General features: G+C 52.5%; 1 protein-coding gene across 1 annotated transcript; it reads left to right on the forward strand.

The window, feature by feature from the left end:
• Nucleotides 1–8,652: 8,652 nt before the first annotated feature.
• LOC102576680 (intercellular adhesion molecule 1) lies at nt 8,653–14,942 on the forward strand. Its single transcript, XM_059732224.1, has 6 exons — nt 8,653–8,676; nt 9,198–9,257; nt 10,540–10,803; nt 11,637–11,954; nt 13,368–13,691; nt 14,637–14,942. The coding sequence occupies exons 2-6, from the start codon at nt 9,200–9,202 to the stop codon at nt 14,783–14,785; spliced, it is 1,113 nt and encodes a 370-aa protein (XP_059588207.1). The 5' UTR covers nt 8,653–8,676; nt 9,198–9,199; the 3' UTR covers nt 14,786–14,942.
• The last annotated feature ends 1,152 nt before the right edge of the window (nt 14,943–16,094 follow it).

The following is a 16,094-nucleotide window of genomic DNA, read 5'->3' on the forward strand; positions in this document are numbered from 1 at the left end:
ACCCTTAGTATACCAGTTCCACTTTTCCAGATACTTGCAAGCCTCGGGAGAATAGTGTGTGTACATAAAGTACGCCAGAGTCCCCTTAGGGGGGGCTGGAACTTGTTTTGACTAACCTGTTCCTATTTTCAGTCACATAGGGAGACGTAGGATAGGCTTATTTAGCATGTCCGGGCCATTCAGTGCCTTGCCCTGCGGTTTTTCACCGCCCAGACAAAAGGCTTCTGACCCAACACCGGCTCATAAAATGGAAGTGGGGAGGGAAACACAAAAGGGATCCTTTCACTTCTGTTTTGGCAGAAGTTACTGGGACAAGGGGTTTGGAAAAGACAAAATCACTCTGAAGCCCTGTCCACTGGGTCATGAGGTTCCAGTTGGGCCCCCTTGCTTTCAAAACTGCCCTGTCAGGCAGAATTAGGGCGGCTGAACCCAACCGTAGTCCCAGACCTGGTCAGTGGCTCATATTTCTAAATACACACACACACACACACACACACATCCATTCAGTCAGCCAGAACCCCTCCCACATTGCCTCGGTTAACTAACTGCGAGCCCAATGTGCCGTTGGATGGAGGTGATTCAGACAGATTCTCCCTGAACAGAATGTACATTACCTGACAGGATTACCAGACAGAAAATTTTAGCCGGCAGTAAGGTTCAGACTGACCTGTTTTAACAAGGTTCAGATCCAGTTACCACAGCCAAGTTGGGAGCCTACAGCAGTCCTCCTCCAAAACCCCAAAAGAGATTTTGAATTAGGTCTCTTACCTCTCAAGTTTGGTGCCTTGGGGTTCGGGGGGGGGCAGTCCACGGTCCTCCTCCCTCAACACATGTTCTGGATCCAAGTCACGGCATCAGGAATTGTCGTGGAAACACATGCAGCATACTTTTGGGTCAGGTCAGCAGAAGCTTTTATTCAAATGAAACGACAGCTGTAGGGGGGACCCCAAAGTGACATAGATTTCCCAAGCACTTGGAAGGGGTTCCCCCCCAAGAGCAAAATCAGGAGGCTTATATACTTTTTAACAGTCGCTTACAACTCACGTGATCATATAGTGGAATTAGCTAGAAAAGCAGCTACAAACACTACCTCATTACTTCTTTGCTGTTATCAGGATGGGAATTATGCAGGAGACAAAGCGAGAACTAACACCCCCTTCTTGCACCTGGAAATCAGAGTTGTACATACTTTTTTTTTTTTTTTGCTATCTTCAAGGCTGCGGTGAGCGAAGCAGTTGCAGAGGAGTTACAAAGAACAAACACTTTCCCTTATCTGTTCTACTATACAGAGCCAGCAATTCCCCACAAAGCGGTTGTGTCATCTTATAACTTGTATGATCAAAGTTTAAGGCATTTTTTTTTTCTGATTCCACACCACACAACCCCTCACACACAAAACCCACACATGATCCCTCACACTCGCTATTTAAAGCCTCCTCTCAGAAGGTTCCAGAACATTACATCATGCACACACATGTGCACAGCCAGTCTTGCACCTTCCAGCCTGTCACACATGCGCCCTCACACCACAGGTCAATAGTTCAGGGCTTCCAGCACCTTCTAGATTCACTGGGCCTGCACCAGTGACCTATATACAACAAGGGGATCATGCAGGGGTCATCATACTCTCACATTACATCAAACATGGGGATACCTTAACTTAACATAAGTGTAAGGGAGCTGGGTCATGCTGCCTAGAGCCGAGTTGTGTCTCTGCTGTAACAGTTGTGTTCTGTCCTTTGAAAATTCTTCTGCCACGCCTTGATGGTTAGAGAGAGAGCTCAGTTAAAGGCTCAGGAGGTTGGCTTATCTTCTCAGGGCTCCATCATTCTCATGCCTTGCCCTAAACACACCAGATGTTCCAGGCTTGTTGTTGCTTGCCTACTGGATGGAGAGTCTGGTCTTAGTCCCGTGAGCCCCCTAGTTGGGGGTCTTCTGTTAAGTCAGCTGCTTGCTCTGTTCTTCCCCTCAGGGGTCCCAAGACAGCTGCTTCTCAGTTCTAATCTCACCCTTACCTTCAGGGTCAGGATGGACTCACCTGTCCTGGAGGTGTAATTTCATCCATGTCTCTTCTTTCTTCTAGGGTCCCAAAGTAGTTATCTTCACCCCTCGGGACTGGACCCACTGACAGAGTGGTCTCCTCTGTTGCTTTGCTTTCTCTTCTCAGGTAAATTCAGGGACTGAGGCTTTCCTCCAAGCCTCAGGGTCAGTTCATCCTCTCATCTTCTCGCTATCCTTGCTCCCCTTTTCTCCAGCCTCAGATGCTCCCCATCATCCTTTTAAATTCCCTTTTTCCTCTGCTGCTTTCCCTGTGGCTACATCCAATTTGCTCTCTTCTGGACATAGCTGTTTTCCTTCTTCTTTTTCAGCATGTTTTTCCTCTTTTCCATGTGCTGTGCTGTTTTCCTTGTCCTGGACTCGAATTCTGGCAGCTGGGCTTGCCACGGCAGCCTTTGAACTACCATGGCCCCACCTTATTCCTTTAATTAGTCACGGTGCAGAGTCTTTCCCACCTCAGCTTGGCACAGTTTCTTCAGCATCCCCCGGTAAGTTTTGTTGCCTTATATTCTTCCTTGCTTACTGTGGCAGGCTGTCTTGGCCACCCTGTCACAATAAGCAAACAGCACAACTTTGAACATTATTAACTTAGGAGACAAGGCAGGGGATACTGAACTGTGGCTACAGGCCACAGCACCTAGGTACTCCCAGTGCTGCAGTGCCCAAAGTAATGCCAGAGCTTCCTTCTCACATGGGGGAAATGCTCTGCTGGATTTAGAGTCCAGGAAGCAAATGCCACAGGCCTCAGGCCAGATTCATGGTCTTGACTCAGCACTGCTCTGAGTCCTTGCACAGCAGTTGCTAACTGGAAGACATATGGTTCATTCACTTGAGGATAAGCCAAGATGCTTGTAACAAGCCTTCCTTAAGCGCCTTGACTACTTCTTGTTGCTCCACACCCCCATTTCCATGGAGATTCCTTTTTTCAGAGCTTGTATTGAGGAGCTGCTTTTTCTGCATACCCCTCTATTAACTTCTGAGAGAATCCTGAAAGTCCCAGGAATGACAGCAGGGTGGTAACATCATTTGGGGCTGCTAACTTCTGTATCAGCTCTATCCTTTGTTTGTCTGGGGATCGCCCTTCTTGCCTAAAAGTTACTGGGACAGGAAACCTGTAGCTGTATCTTGCTAGGGCTAACCTTAAAGCCTGTCTGTTTTATCAGTTGTAGGACCTGTCCTAACAATTCTAGATGTTCTTCTTGGGTACTGGAGTATATCAAGATATTATTTACATATAAACTCACTTTTCCTTGGTTATCCAATTTATTCCACATGCTCATCACATGAGCATGGCACATAGCAGGTGTGGTGTAAAATCCCTGTGGTACCTGAGTAAAGATGTACGGTCTCCCCTTGAATGAAAATGCAAACTTATACCAGGAATCAGGGTGAAAGGGAATGGCGAAGAAGGCATAAGACAAATCTAGCACCAAAGACCACTTTGTCCCTCCAGCAATTGCTGCCATCACTTCAGGGTACTTTGCTAGCACTGGGGTTGTCATAGGTGTGACCTTATTGAGGGCCCTATAATCAATGGTTGGCCTCCAGGTTTTCCTACCTGCTTTTCTTATAGGTCAGACAGGGGAATTGTTGGCACTCTGCTGTTCTACCACTACCTCATGTCCTAGCAAAGCCCTTATGGTTTCCCACCAGCTGCTTTCAGCTTCAGTTGGATATATGTATTGTTTTTGGGGTGGGGAATCAGGTCCATCAGTTAACCCCTGGGCTTCAATTCTCCTATATTCCAATTTGTGTTGTGCCCAAATCTGTGGGAATGTATTGGTTGCAGTTTGGACATCTTTTTCCCTAGGGTTTAATTTTGCTTTCTTTAGCTTTGAGAGCAGTACATCTATGCCTTGCTGCAACTACATGGGGGAGCTCATCCACCACATCACCTGCCGCCAGACAAAGCAGAGTGTTATTACTCAAATCCACAGTTATTTGTAATATTTTAAAGCTATCCATGCCCAGTATTCTTTGCTGCTCCAGTTCATCTTTCCAAATGTGCCTTGGGGCCATTGGGTCCCTATTCCAAATTTCTTCCCCTGTGAGAAGGGGACCAATGATTCTTTTCCATTAAACCCCTCAAGCCACTTTCCACCTCCTTGCTTCCAGCATGAGAATGGAGCCTTCTCTACATTCACCATTGAAAATGAAGCACCCATGTCTCAGTGCTTGACTGTTTATATCACTTTCAAATTGCACATTCACTAGAGGATGCCCCCATGTCATATTTTATGGGTGCTAGAAAAAGGAGGCTATCAGACCCCAGGCTGTCCTAACATTCTGGAGGTAGAGCACTAGATTCTGTCCTTACTTTTTCCTGATGGGCTAACTGTCATCATAACTTTGCAGTAGGCAGGCCATCTATCTCTTCTCCTTTTCCAAATTTACTAAGTCGATGCCAGATTTGTACTCTCCAGAATTCTGATTTCCTGTTGGTTCCCTAAAAACCTTCCCTTTTTTCACCTACAGACTGCTTATTTCCCTTTGATCTGTTATTATGTAAGGTGACAGCTGAGACTTTTACTTTCCCTTTTTGATAGGCTTCAGGACTGCATCGCACACTCAGTATTGCATTATGAATTGTCTCCCAGTCTGCCCTAAGTTACACGGCAATGAGAGCTTGCTTTTAGTTTCCCTCTTAAGCACCCCAAATAGGAGCTGTTTAAACAACAGATTAGCATACCTCATATCCGGCTCCTGTTGGGATGTGGTTAATTTGCCCCTCAGCGGGAAGGGTAGCCAGAACTTAGTTGTAAATATCATTGCATCTGCACCTGGTTTCTCCACATGCCTGGCCACCATGGACAGCATCCCATCCTTTCCCACAAATATCTTGCAACATCCCTCAGGATGGCCATTACACTTTTTTCTTCATCTTTATAAACCTTTTCAGACAGTCAGGAACTTTTTTCCTCCTTGAACACTTTTACAATTTTTACCATTTCTCCCACTGTCATCTTATCTGATTCCCATACCTGATTTAGGGAATACAACCAGTCCCATAAATTTATCCCCATTTAAAGGTCCCAAATTTTTATCTAAGATAATTGGCTCCTATCTGGATAGGAGCTGGGTGATGAGAGTGGCAGATGGCCCATTCCCTTCTGGGTGGAGGTGTTTAAAGAAATGGGAGCCATAGTTCCTTGACAAGCAATATTTAAACCTTGCAAATTTCTTTTTAAGGGGGCATATGGGGATGGTGGACAAGGAGTTTCACCCCAATGATTATTTTCATAATCATAATAAGGAAAATTTATGTTTGGGTTGTCGTCATCCCAATCCTCCAATTCATTTTCATTAGACACCCCCCCCCGGCCTGGCCATGCATCCTGCTTGTATTGCTACCATGATTTTTCATGATGTTTCCAATCTAGTTTCTAACTCCCTTATCTTCTGGTGGCATTGTTTATGATGAGAACCAGGTCTATTTTCTCATCTGCCCACACTGCACTTTAGGTATCCAATGCTTCCCATTTCCACAATGCCATTTCTTTATTTGTCACCTCCTTTTGGTTTTTTAAGTCTTCCACCTGTTTTTTTCTAATATTGTAATTTCCACTGCATCCTTTAAAGGTGTTCCTTACGATGCTTTTACTTATGCCTCCAAGATAGCTGCTTTTTGCTGCAGCATCTGTGACTCCCTCTTTTGCTGTCTTTTAACAGCTATACCTTTTGTTGGAGCCCTTTAGTTAAAGCTTTGCATGTCAATAGCATCCCTTTTAAGTGATTTATTTCTTTGTCTGTTTATTCACCTAGGGTTTATGCCCAGAGGTGATCTAAGACCACTGGCCACAAAATTGTACAAACACGCCTGGTCCACAGAAGACATCCTTATTCCAAAAGCCCAGAGCCATTTTACTCATCACCAATTTCTCTAGTTCCAACAGCTCTTTTATTACTGAGCCTGCCATATCAAGTCAATCCAAAAAGGGTGGGGGGAGGACGGGAGGGGGGAGCTCCTGAATTCCAACTTAATCTGAGCTCTCTTCCTTGCAAAAACAGTTTGGCAAATTTAAGTGAATAAGCCTCCTAGCCACAGAACAGATTTTGAAATCCTCAACAGCTCTCAATCCAAACAGTTTTCAAGTCTAGTGTTCAACAAAATGTCCAAGTGCTATGCACAACAAAATCTTTCAGCCCAAGCAAATTCAGTAGGCCCACCCAGGGACATCAAAATCTGTTACCAGACTTAATGTTAGACTTTAGGTAGTGGCACTGAATTCATAAATGCTTGAACCAGAATAGTCCATTCTCTGAAGAGAGCATTTATTGAGCACAGTAATTTGCAACTTCAAGCAAATGACAAAGAACAACAGAAAAATTTTGCCAAAGCTAAGACACTGCCCAGTAAGACACAGCAACAGCACACACAATTTAGGGTAACTTAAAATACCACATAATAAACCAAAAAGACAACAGAAAGCCTTGCATAGGTGTGGCAGGTTCATGCCCCAGGGGTGCCTATTACAGCCCTGCCTTAATTACTTGCCCTCCATGCCTTGTTCTTACTAGAGGTTAAATGAGGAAGGCTGCCCACAGACCTTAGAGTTAGTGTTAGTCCCATTGCAGTACCACTGGGTCCGTCCTGGACTTTTAGCTGCCTTGATTTGACCCTTAAGCTCAATAAACTGTCTCAGCTGGCCTGTGCCCCTGCAGGGCCCCTGTAGCTTCAAGGGCTACATGTGTATCTGTGCCCCTGCAAGGCACTGGTAGCTTTAAGTGTTCAATGCCTGACTTTGTTTCCCCCCTACACCATGCCCCAAGCCTCACAGGTGGTCTCTCTCTTTGATATCAAATATTTGTACACTCAGCCCCCTTGGACCCCCCTGGTCCCTCATTTAGTTTCCCTCTGAGCTCTTGGACCCCTGGTCCCACACGCAGTCCCTCCTCTGGGCTCTCAGACCATCTAGTCCAGCTTAGCCCACTCGGGCTTGCAGACCCTCTGATCTGGGTCTCAGCCTTTTCCTCAGCTGCTGTGCACCTGATGGGGCCCCAGTCTGAGGGCTCCTGAATTAACAGTTCTCTAAATAGGCCTTGCACTTCAGGGCTCAAGGCTAAACTCTATCAGTGTACCTTAAATAAACAAGAAGCATCTCAAACCAGTAGGGGTTTAACATAAACAAAGGCCACTTGGCTGTAAAACCTAATCTTTCTTAGCTCAGGGGACTTGCCTTTGTTCCCAGGCCTGCAGAGTTGTTTAGAGAAATCTAGGTCCCTTCAGAAGCCCAGCTGCTCTGCAGCAGGAGCACCTCACTTTGTGATGGTCAGGGAGAGAGAGACTAACTGACTCATGCAGGATCTGGGCTTAGCTCAAGCCTGAGCCTTCTTCTAGTCAGCTGAGTGCCTCATTAGCTCCCCCCTGCCACTAGCAAGCAGCCTCTTAGGCTGCTTGTGCCCTTAAAAGAGCAAGCACATACCAGTCCCCTGCTACAATAGGTCTGATGTAATCCCTAGGGCAGAGGCTTTCTTTGCAGCCAGGGATTCAGGAAATCCTTCTGGGGGTGAGGTCTGTAGGTCTTCTGAGGTGATGAGGAGGAGATCCGATAGGCTTCATCTCTGCCTGAGTTTTTATAGGTGAATTTGCACCTCCTTCCCCACCTTGGGTGCCTTGACTATAGCATGCTTCTGATGTCCCTCACCTATGGCATACCCCACACCAGTCTCTGGAACAGAGACACTGAATACATGTCTCTTGCCCCTTACAGATTCTACCTTGAAATGTAAATGTAGTTCCTGCTTTCTTTGGTCACACCAGCCCAGGCAGTGTGGGGCCATCCCCTGCTACCATGGGTCTGTTACATAGCTTCAGCCCACATTTGTGATGACTGTGCCATGTCTTTGTAAACAGACCCATGCCCAGGCAGAACAAGGCATCCTGGATGCTGCTGCTGTCCCCAAGGCCGGGGCCCTGGAGCCTCTGGGTGGCTGAGATCCTAGAATATAGAGGGGCCAGGACCTATCGTTAATACTAATGCCAGAGCAACGGTGTCTTTGCAGAGGGGCCGAGCCCCCACTGCCACTACAGAACCACAGAGCAGGAGGGTACAAGCGTCATGGACTCAGTGATCCAGGGTAGTATTGGGCACCTCAGTCTCTTCCTGCTTGGGAGGAGACCTCAGGGCAGCAGGCAGGTGTGGGCATGGACCAGCCTGGCACCCTGGTATGGGCTGAAGGGTGCAGGGACCTGGGCTTGCACTTGAATCTGAATTTATGTTCTTGCTGGTTTTAAGGTGTGGGGCAAGAACCCCCAAATAGATAAGCTTTAACTAATGGCCTGAAGTCCAAGTGCAGGGCCCAGCACCCAGAAGCTTGCCAGCCCCAGAGTGCTGCTGAGCCCCAGGAGCCAGGGAGTGGGACAGCAGGGAGGGGTGGCAGCACCCATTGGTGGCTCCCTGCGGGGGCTGCACTGCCAGCTCCACCCCAGAAACAGCTACATCTGGGTAGCTGGAGGTGGAATCAGGCAGGCGCTTTCTTTGCACAACTGCCCCTGGGAGCTGTTAGCTTATCACAACCCCCAGATGGGCCCTGCCCACCCCCACCCTCCAGGACTCTGCAAAGTGGTTGTTGTGCCTTCCCTGTGCCCTTCAGCCCTGAGAGCCAACAGCCTCTGTGGTAGGACTCTTGGGTTCTCTCTCTGCTCTGGAAGGGGAGAACAGGGGTGGATGACCAGGACAACTGGGTCCTCTCCAGTGATGGGAGGGAAGGGGGAGCTGAGAGTAGGAAATCCAGATGCCAGGTTTCTCTCCCAATTCTGAGAAAGGAAGTGGGGTCTATGGGGCAAGAGCAAGCACAGGCTAGGAGCCTGGACATATGGGTTCTCTTCAGCTCTGAGTAGGGAGGGCAGGGGAGCAGCGATGCAAGCTCAGGGGGAGCTGGAAGCCCAGATTCCTGGTTCTCTTCAGCTCGGTGAGGGTAGTGGAAGGGGGTGCAGTAGGGGTGGGGGGCTAGAGCTAGGACACCTAGGTTCTCTTCCTGCTCTGGGAGGTGAATGGGGTCTGGTGAGGTAAGGGGGAGGGTGGGCTGGGAGACAGGACACCTGGGTTCCTTCCTTGGCTATGGGAAAGGACATGAAGGAGAGATGCCTGCTGATGCCAGGCATCCAGCCCAAGTTACCAGCCACCCTCTCCCTGCAGTCATGATGCCCTGGTACTGCTCCCCGCTTCTGCTCTTGCCCCTGCTCCTGGCCCTCTCAGGTAAGCACCCCTCCCTCCATGGGGTGGTAGTGACTGGCTCTGGAGCTGGAAGCCAGGACACCTGGGTGCCATTCTCAACTTGGAGTTGGGGCTGCAGAGCTTGAAAGTTTAAAGAGCAAAGGGCTGGGACCAGGGGTTCTTGGCTTTTCCCCCCAGCTCTGAGAGAAGAGAGGGGTCCGGGGATTCGAGCAGGGAGGAGCTGGCAAATTGGACTCCTGGGTTCTCTGGACTCTGGGTTCTCCCTGGCCCTGAGAAGAGAGTGGGAGTCTCGTGCAGGAGCTGTGCTGGACTGGCAGGGGCCCATGGGGGATGCTACAGAGAACCCCCGTTGGAGAGGGGCGGAGGCAGGATCCGGGGCACGGTGGGGCTCGGGGGCTGGCTCCGTCCTGCAGCTGCCTGCCGCCAGGGCCCCAGCTCTCAGGCACGGGCCGGGGCAGGCGCGGGGGTGCCCGCGGGCTGGGAGGAGCCTCCACGGGCAGCCGCTGGCTCCCAGCCCGTGCCCGCGGGGGCGGGGGGCGCTCGGCCTGTGCCCACACAGGACCCGCGTCCCACGGCGGGTCCCGGCGGTTGCGCTGGGCGGGGGCCGGACGTGCTCGGCCGTGCTGGGAGGCCGCCCCGACGGGCCCCGTGGCCACCGGGAGCCCGCGCCCCCGCAGTCGAGCTGGCGGCGCCGGCTCTCGGGCGCGTCCGGCTCCGGCGGCGGAGCGAAGTGGAGCAGCCGCATTTACACGGGGTTGGAGCCGGGCACAGCCAGAGCCCCGCAGGGGAGGCGAGAGGCTAGAGGGGGGACGGGCCGGGCTCAAGCCTCCCATAGGCGCTTTCCCGGAAGCGAGGGCTCGGCTGAACCTCGTGGCCGGCCTTTCCCCTGCCCCCCGAGGGCTTCCCGCCCGGGACAAGACCGAGTCCGGCGGTGACCGCCCCTGCCAAGGGGCCGATCCCTCGCCGCCTGCAAGGTGGCCCCGGGCACTGCGCGGACCGGACCTGACGGGCATCCTAGCACGGGTGTGCATGGGTGTGTGCAGGGCTTGCAGGCTAAACCGACAAAGCAGTTTCGGGGGTGGGGGGGAGGCAAAGGAGGGGGAACTGCTGGGCTGAGCAATGCAAGGGCTTACCCAAGGTCACTGGAAGCCCATGTCAGTGCTGGGAGCCCCACACAGAGCCTGGGATCCCCCTCCAGCCTCCTCAGAGCCTGCCCTTGCTCAGTCTGGCCCCATTGCCCTGGGCACAGTCTGGGGACCATGGCAGGTAGAGCTGTTGCCTGACCGGTGCATGTGTGTTACAGTTGCAGAAGCCCAGGTGGAGGTGAGGATATCGCCCAGCAACCTGTTGGTTGAGTACGGCGGGAACCTGACGCTGACTTGCTCATCAACATGCCCAATCTCTGATGTCCAGCTGGGCCTGGAGACCTCGCTCACAAAGCACCAGGTGGACCAGGGGCATAGCTGGGTGTTGGTCAACATCAGCGAGTCACAATCCGTGGTCCAGTGCTGGATTGCCTGCAATGGCACTGACAAAACAATAGCGTCTGCCGATATCACAACATACCGTAAGTGCCCCTGTGCAGCCCGGCCACTAGCTCTGGGGTCCTACCAGTGCCAAGAAGTGGGCAGCTCAGAGGAGGAAGTAGAACTAGAGGAGGTCCAGAGAAGGGCAGCAAGGATGGTTAGCAGTATAGGGGGGCCTTCATATGAGGAGAGGCTAAAGACAAGGCCTATCCAGTTTAGAAAAGATGTGGTGGAGGTGGCTTGGGGGGCAAGAAGGGTTTACCAAATACTATATGACAAAGAGAAAGTGGGTAGGGATTCAGTATTGAGACAGTCAATGAAAGAGCGAGGGGTCACAAAATGAAACCAGCAGTCAACCAGTCAGTCTAAAACCAACAACAGGAAGTTCTTTTTCACACTGCCTATCAGTCAAGTCATCATCAGTGCTGACAACAGCGACCAGTAACAGTGGAAGCTGAGAGTTCAGCCGATTCACAAGGGATTGGACACGTTCTTGGAGCAAAGGGGCATGAGTAGATATTGAGCATGGGAGTGAGGGGCATGGCCTTTGAATCAGAATGTCTTGGACCTTAAATGCTGGAGGCTGCAAGTGAGAGAGGAACAGGGAAAATCTCTGGTCAGACCCAGTTCACCCTCCCTCTCTGTATTCACTATGTGCCAGCATGTAACACAGGAGACTGGGAAACTTGGACTTCAGGTCTGACACGGGTCATAGCAGGTCTTATGTAGGAAAGCAGAGATTGGGGTGTGGGGAGGGTCTGGCCCAGACCTGGGCTGGGGGCCCGGCTGAGTGAGGGGATCTGGCTGTGACTCACTGAGCTGCTTAGGTGCCACTAGCTGTTGGGTATCAGCCTGCTTCTTCCTTCACTCTCAGGGGTCCCAAAGCAAGTGACACTGGAACTGCCACCCATGCTAGAGAAGGGCAAGACCTACCCCGTGACCTGCAGGGTGGTCAATGTGGCACCTGTGAGGAACCTCAGTGTGACCCTGCATCTCGGGGGTCAGGTGCTACACACAAAGAACTTCCAGAATTATACCCCGGTTAATGCTACCAACATCATGGCCACATTCAACGTGATTGCAGAGCGCGAGTACCATGGGCAGGATGTCACCTGCCACACGGCACTGGACCTGCGGCCCCATGGGCCTCTCCTCAAGGATGCCTCCACCCCAGCCAGCCTCAGCGTGTATGGTGAGTTTGGGATTGAGTTGGGGGCTTTACCAGACACCTTGGGGACCCCAGAGCTCTCTAGCCTGCGTCCTGACACATTGCTCTGCCTTCTCGAGGCTCTGAGCTGGTCCCTGGGCCTGAGCCCCTGTCCCAGGCACCTTCTGTGCGGTGCTGCCTCAACTACAGCCAGGTGCCCCCCATGAGCAGACTTGAAACACAGGACACAGTGGGTACTGCTGGGGCCTGCTTAGCCACTTAAAGGGGCAGGGTCCTCAGAGAGAAAACATGCTGGCTGCCCTCTGTCCAGTGTCTGTGGGAGCAAGGTCTGAGCATGAGTGGTACCTAGGGTGAGCAGGGGACTGTGATGGAGACAGGGCGTGGGAAGCCTTGTAGTTTCAGAGACCTTGGTGCTTTCCCGGGTAAGCTGGAGGGGAGATAGGGAGTCTGCATGTAAAATTGAGCAGAGGCAGGTGGGCCATCCCTGAGGCGGATGAGTTCCACTTGCTTGGGGGTTAACAAAGCTGGGAGTGGGATGGACATCCTGACTGTTGGGGCCTGTCACTGCCCAGATGCCCCCTAGGCCAAGATTTGGGCTGTGTCAGGTACTGTACAACCCCTCCAGATCAAGGACAGGGCCTTGTCATTCTGGGCACTAGCCAGACCACCCTGAGCCAAGACTGGGGCCCTGCCTTGTTCCCTTCCTTGTTCCCCGCATAAACAGCAGGTGACTTGTTCCCTGCAGGCTTTTCTGAGACCCTCCTAACCACAGACCTATTGAAGATTATGAAGGAAAAAAATGAGAGTAGGCATCTGGTGCATGAGAATTGGGGGGCCAGGAAACCCAAACACCTGGGTTCTCTTGGCAGCTCTGGGAGGGGAGTGGAGTTATCTGGTGGGTTAGAGCTGGGGTGGGGTGGTGCCCAGATGCCTGGGTTCTACATGCCTTTTGGAGTGCTGCAGCCCAGTACATGTGCCCCACCCTCCCTCCACTGCAGGTAGGCCAACACTGGGTTTTGCCCTGTCAAGGGCAGTGTCACAGGCACCCTTCAAGGTGCAGGCCCAAGTGGAAACCTGGCTGGTGTTGTATGGGAACTCCATATGGATCAACTGCAGCACAACATGCAAGGACCCCAGTGCTATGGGTGATGTGGAGACTTCACTCGCCAAGCGCTACCTGGACATGGGGCCAGGCTGGCTGGCTGTGGAGCTCCATCACTGAGTGGCACTCTGTGCCCCTGTGTGTCTTCCGCTGCTTCAGGCAGCTGCAGCAGTCAGCAGCCCCCATCACTGCATACCATATGTGCCACACATGAGTTGGGGGGGGGCTTTGGGGGACCTCTGATCTGTGCTGCCTCTAGCAGGGAGTGGGGTGAGGAGCCTCTGGGGTGCAAAGAGTGCCCCTGTCTCAGCCCCACTCCCCCTGTCTGCCTGCAGAGACCGCAGCGCGGGTGGTGCTAGAGATGACCCCAGAGATGCAGCAGGGTAGCACCTACAACGTGACCTGCCGGGTAGAAAATGTGGGGTCCCTGCAGAACCTCAGTGTGATGCTATACCGTGGGCACCAGATCCTGCACGCAAAGACCTTCAGTGATGATCTGGGGGCCAGGCCCCATGACAAGCTCGTGACCTTCAACATGACTGCACGGCGCTACCACCAGGGCCAGAACATCAGCTGCCATGCGGTGCTGGACCTGGACCTGAATGGGCACAGGCTGGTGGTTGAGGAGAGCAGCCCTTCGACCAGTTTCAGAGTATATGGTGAGCTCCCACACCCATGCCCTGGTCCCCTAGCTTCCTGCATAACTCCTCCCCCCCGGGTTTCCCTGCAGCCACCAGTTCCCAGCTTCTCCCTCTGCCCCAGCTGCTCCCTTATGAAAGCAGGAGACTGCCCCCTTGCCCAAGGCAGTAGAGTCACGTGCTTGGGCAGCGCAACATATGGGGAGGTGGGGGGGAATTTCCTATGGGTCCATATCCCATTCTCTCTTGGGGGTGGGTAGGAAAGAGGGTGTGGGATTTAATCCTTCATGTTTCCCCTTGCAGTCATGGGCCGTACTATGTCCCCCTGCTGGAAGCCAGCGACTCCCCTGGCTCTGAGCAATATGATGTCTATGTTACATGTTGAGAGAGTCCAAAGGAGGGCCACTCGCATGATCCAGGGACAGCAGGGCAGACCCTATGAGAGGCTATGGGACCTTAACTTTTTCAGCCTTCATAAGAGAAGGCTGAGAGGGGACCTGGTGGCTTTCTGTAAACTTACTAGGGGGGACCAGAGGGAAATGGGAGAGACCTTGTTCCCCCGAGCGTCTCCCGGAGTAACAAGGAATAACGGCCATAAGTTGTTAGAGAGTAGGTTCAGACTAGACATTAGAAGGCACTACTTCACAGTCAGGGCGGCTAGGATCTGGAACCAACTTCCAAGGGAAGTGGTGCTGGCTCCTACCTTGGGGGGTCTTTAAAAGGAGGCTTGACGATTACGTAACTGGGGTCATTTGAGCCCAGTTTTCCCTCCTGTCCAGGGCAGAGGGTTGGAAGAAGATCTGCAAGGTCCCTTCCGACCCTGTATCTATGAATCTATGCTAGGGCAGCAAGACACAACTTGAGGGAAAGCGGAGCGTGGGGATCCTGTAGGTCCAGATCCTGTTCCCTCTTGGGAGTGGGTCAAGGAAGGGGCATGGGGTTTAACCCTTTGTGTCTCCCTTGCAGCCAACAGCCAGGCGCAGATCGTCGCGCTCAGCAGCATTGTGGCCTTAGTGATATTCCTGGTGGGCACTGGGGCTAGAGTGCTGGGGTGGCAGCTCCAGGCCCAGCAGAGAGAAGAGCGGAAGACTAGGAGCCTGGCACGGGGGGAGTGAGGACAGAGGCCTCAGGCTGCTGGGGGGGTGGGAAGTGGAGCCCAGAGGAGACACTGGCACAGGACAGGTCGGAAGCTCTGTCTTCCAGGTCTGTGGGGTCATTAGCAAGGCCTCATTAGCAGTGAACAATAGAGATTAAAGTTTTTAAGTATGTGAAGGACTGGATCATGTGTGTTCCCTGATGTGGGCATGTGTCTTGTGGCATATGTGTGTGCACCCTGGCATGTGTGCCCTGATGTGTCTGTGTTCCTTGCATGTGTGTTCCCTGGCATGCATCTCTGTGTGTGCATGTGGTAGGCATGTGTGTTTTGGTATGCAAGCACGTGTGTGTGTGTGTGTGTGTGTGTGTGTGTCCTGATATGCGTGTGTGTGTGTCCTGTCATATGAGCATGTTGTGTATGTGCTCCCTAACATGCAAGCATCTGTGTGTGTACACGTGTTTCCCAACATTTAGGCATGTGTGTGCGTGTGCTCTGACATGACTCCACCACCTTGCTCCCAGGTCTGGTGCATGCAAGGTGGCCATTCCAGGGGGGGTACCAGAGTCCACAGCTCCAGGCAGGACACCTGGGCCATGCCACCCTAACACACTGGGGGCACCTGCACCCATTGAGGACATCCTGGCAGCTCTGAGGTTGCCCAGGGCTGGAGGCCTCCAAGAGCCATACTGAGGCCTAACAGCATCACTGGCCCTAGGCATTGCTGGTAGCAGCTGCAGGGCCAGTGCCTGGCCACAAGATGGTGCCAGGGGCCTGTGCAGGAAACCAGCGCTTGTCAGTAGTGATTCACCTGCTGCAAGGAGCTCAGCTGCCCCAGGCTGTATGAAGGGGGATTCAGGGGTGGGCCCAGCTTCAACCCACACCCCTCCCTACCCATACCTGCCTGTGGCCAAGGGCCAGGTTTGCAGGGAGATCATTACCTGCTAACAACACCTTGGCAGCCTGCTACCCTCCTCACCCAGCAGCCGGGGCACCAGGCACTGGTGCAAGCCCTGGGACTGCAGAATGGTGCACTATGCCCTCTTGCAAGCACCTGGGCCATTACCATACACTCATGCAAGCACCAGGGCTGTGCATTACGCACGCCTGCAAACACCAGGACTGAGCACTCATGTGAGCCCTGGGACTGCATGCATGTGCAAGCCCCAAGACCATGCACTAATGCAAGCACTGGGACTGCATGATGCACCCGCGCAAGTACCAGGATGATGTGCTGCACACATGCAAAGGCTACGACTGTGAGTGTGACTTCAGGGCTGTGAGCATAAGACCTTGGCACCTGCACCAGCTCTGCCGCTGCCTGAGTGGGG

The sequence above is a fragment of the Alligator mississippiensis genome, chromosome 8 (genome assembly GCF_030867095.1).
Source record: "Alligator mississippiensis isolate rAllMis1 chromosome 8, rAllMis1, whole genome shotgun sequence".
Taxonomy (NCBI): Eukaryota; Metazoa; Chordata; order Crocodylia; family Alligatoridae; genus Alligator; species Alligator mississippiensis.

What these genes read in the sequence shown, in the direction of transcription:
- LOC102576680 (XM_059732224.1), top strand. Translation starts at nt 9,200, where the DNA reads ATGATGCCCTGGTACTGCTCCCCGCTTCTGCTCTTGCCCCTGCTCCTG. An exon ending in TGCCGATATCACAACATACC is followed by an intron (nt 10,804 to 11,636) that starts GTAAGTGCCCCT and finishes CTTCACTCTCAG; the next exon opens with GGGTCCCAAAGCAAGTGACA. An exon ending in GACCAGTTTCAGAGTATATG is followed by an intron (nt 13,692 to 14,636) that starts GTGAGCTCCCAC and finishes TCTCCCTTGCAG; the next exon opens with CCAACAGCCAGGCGCAGATC.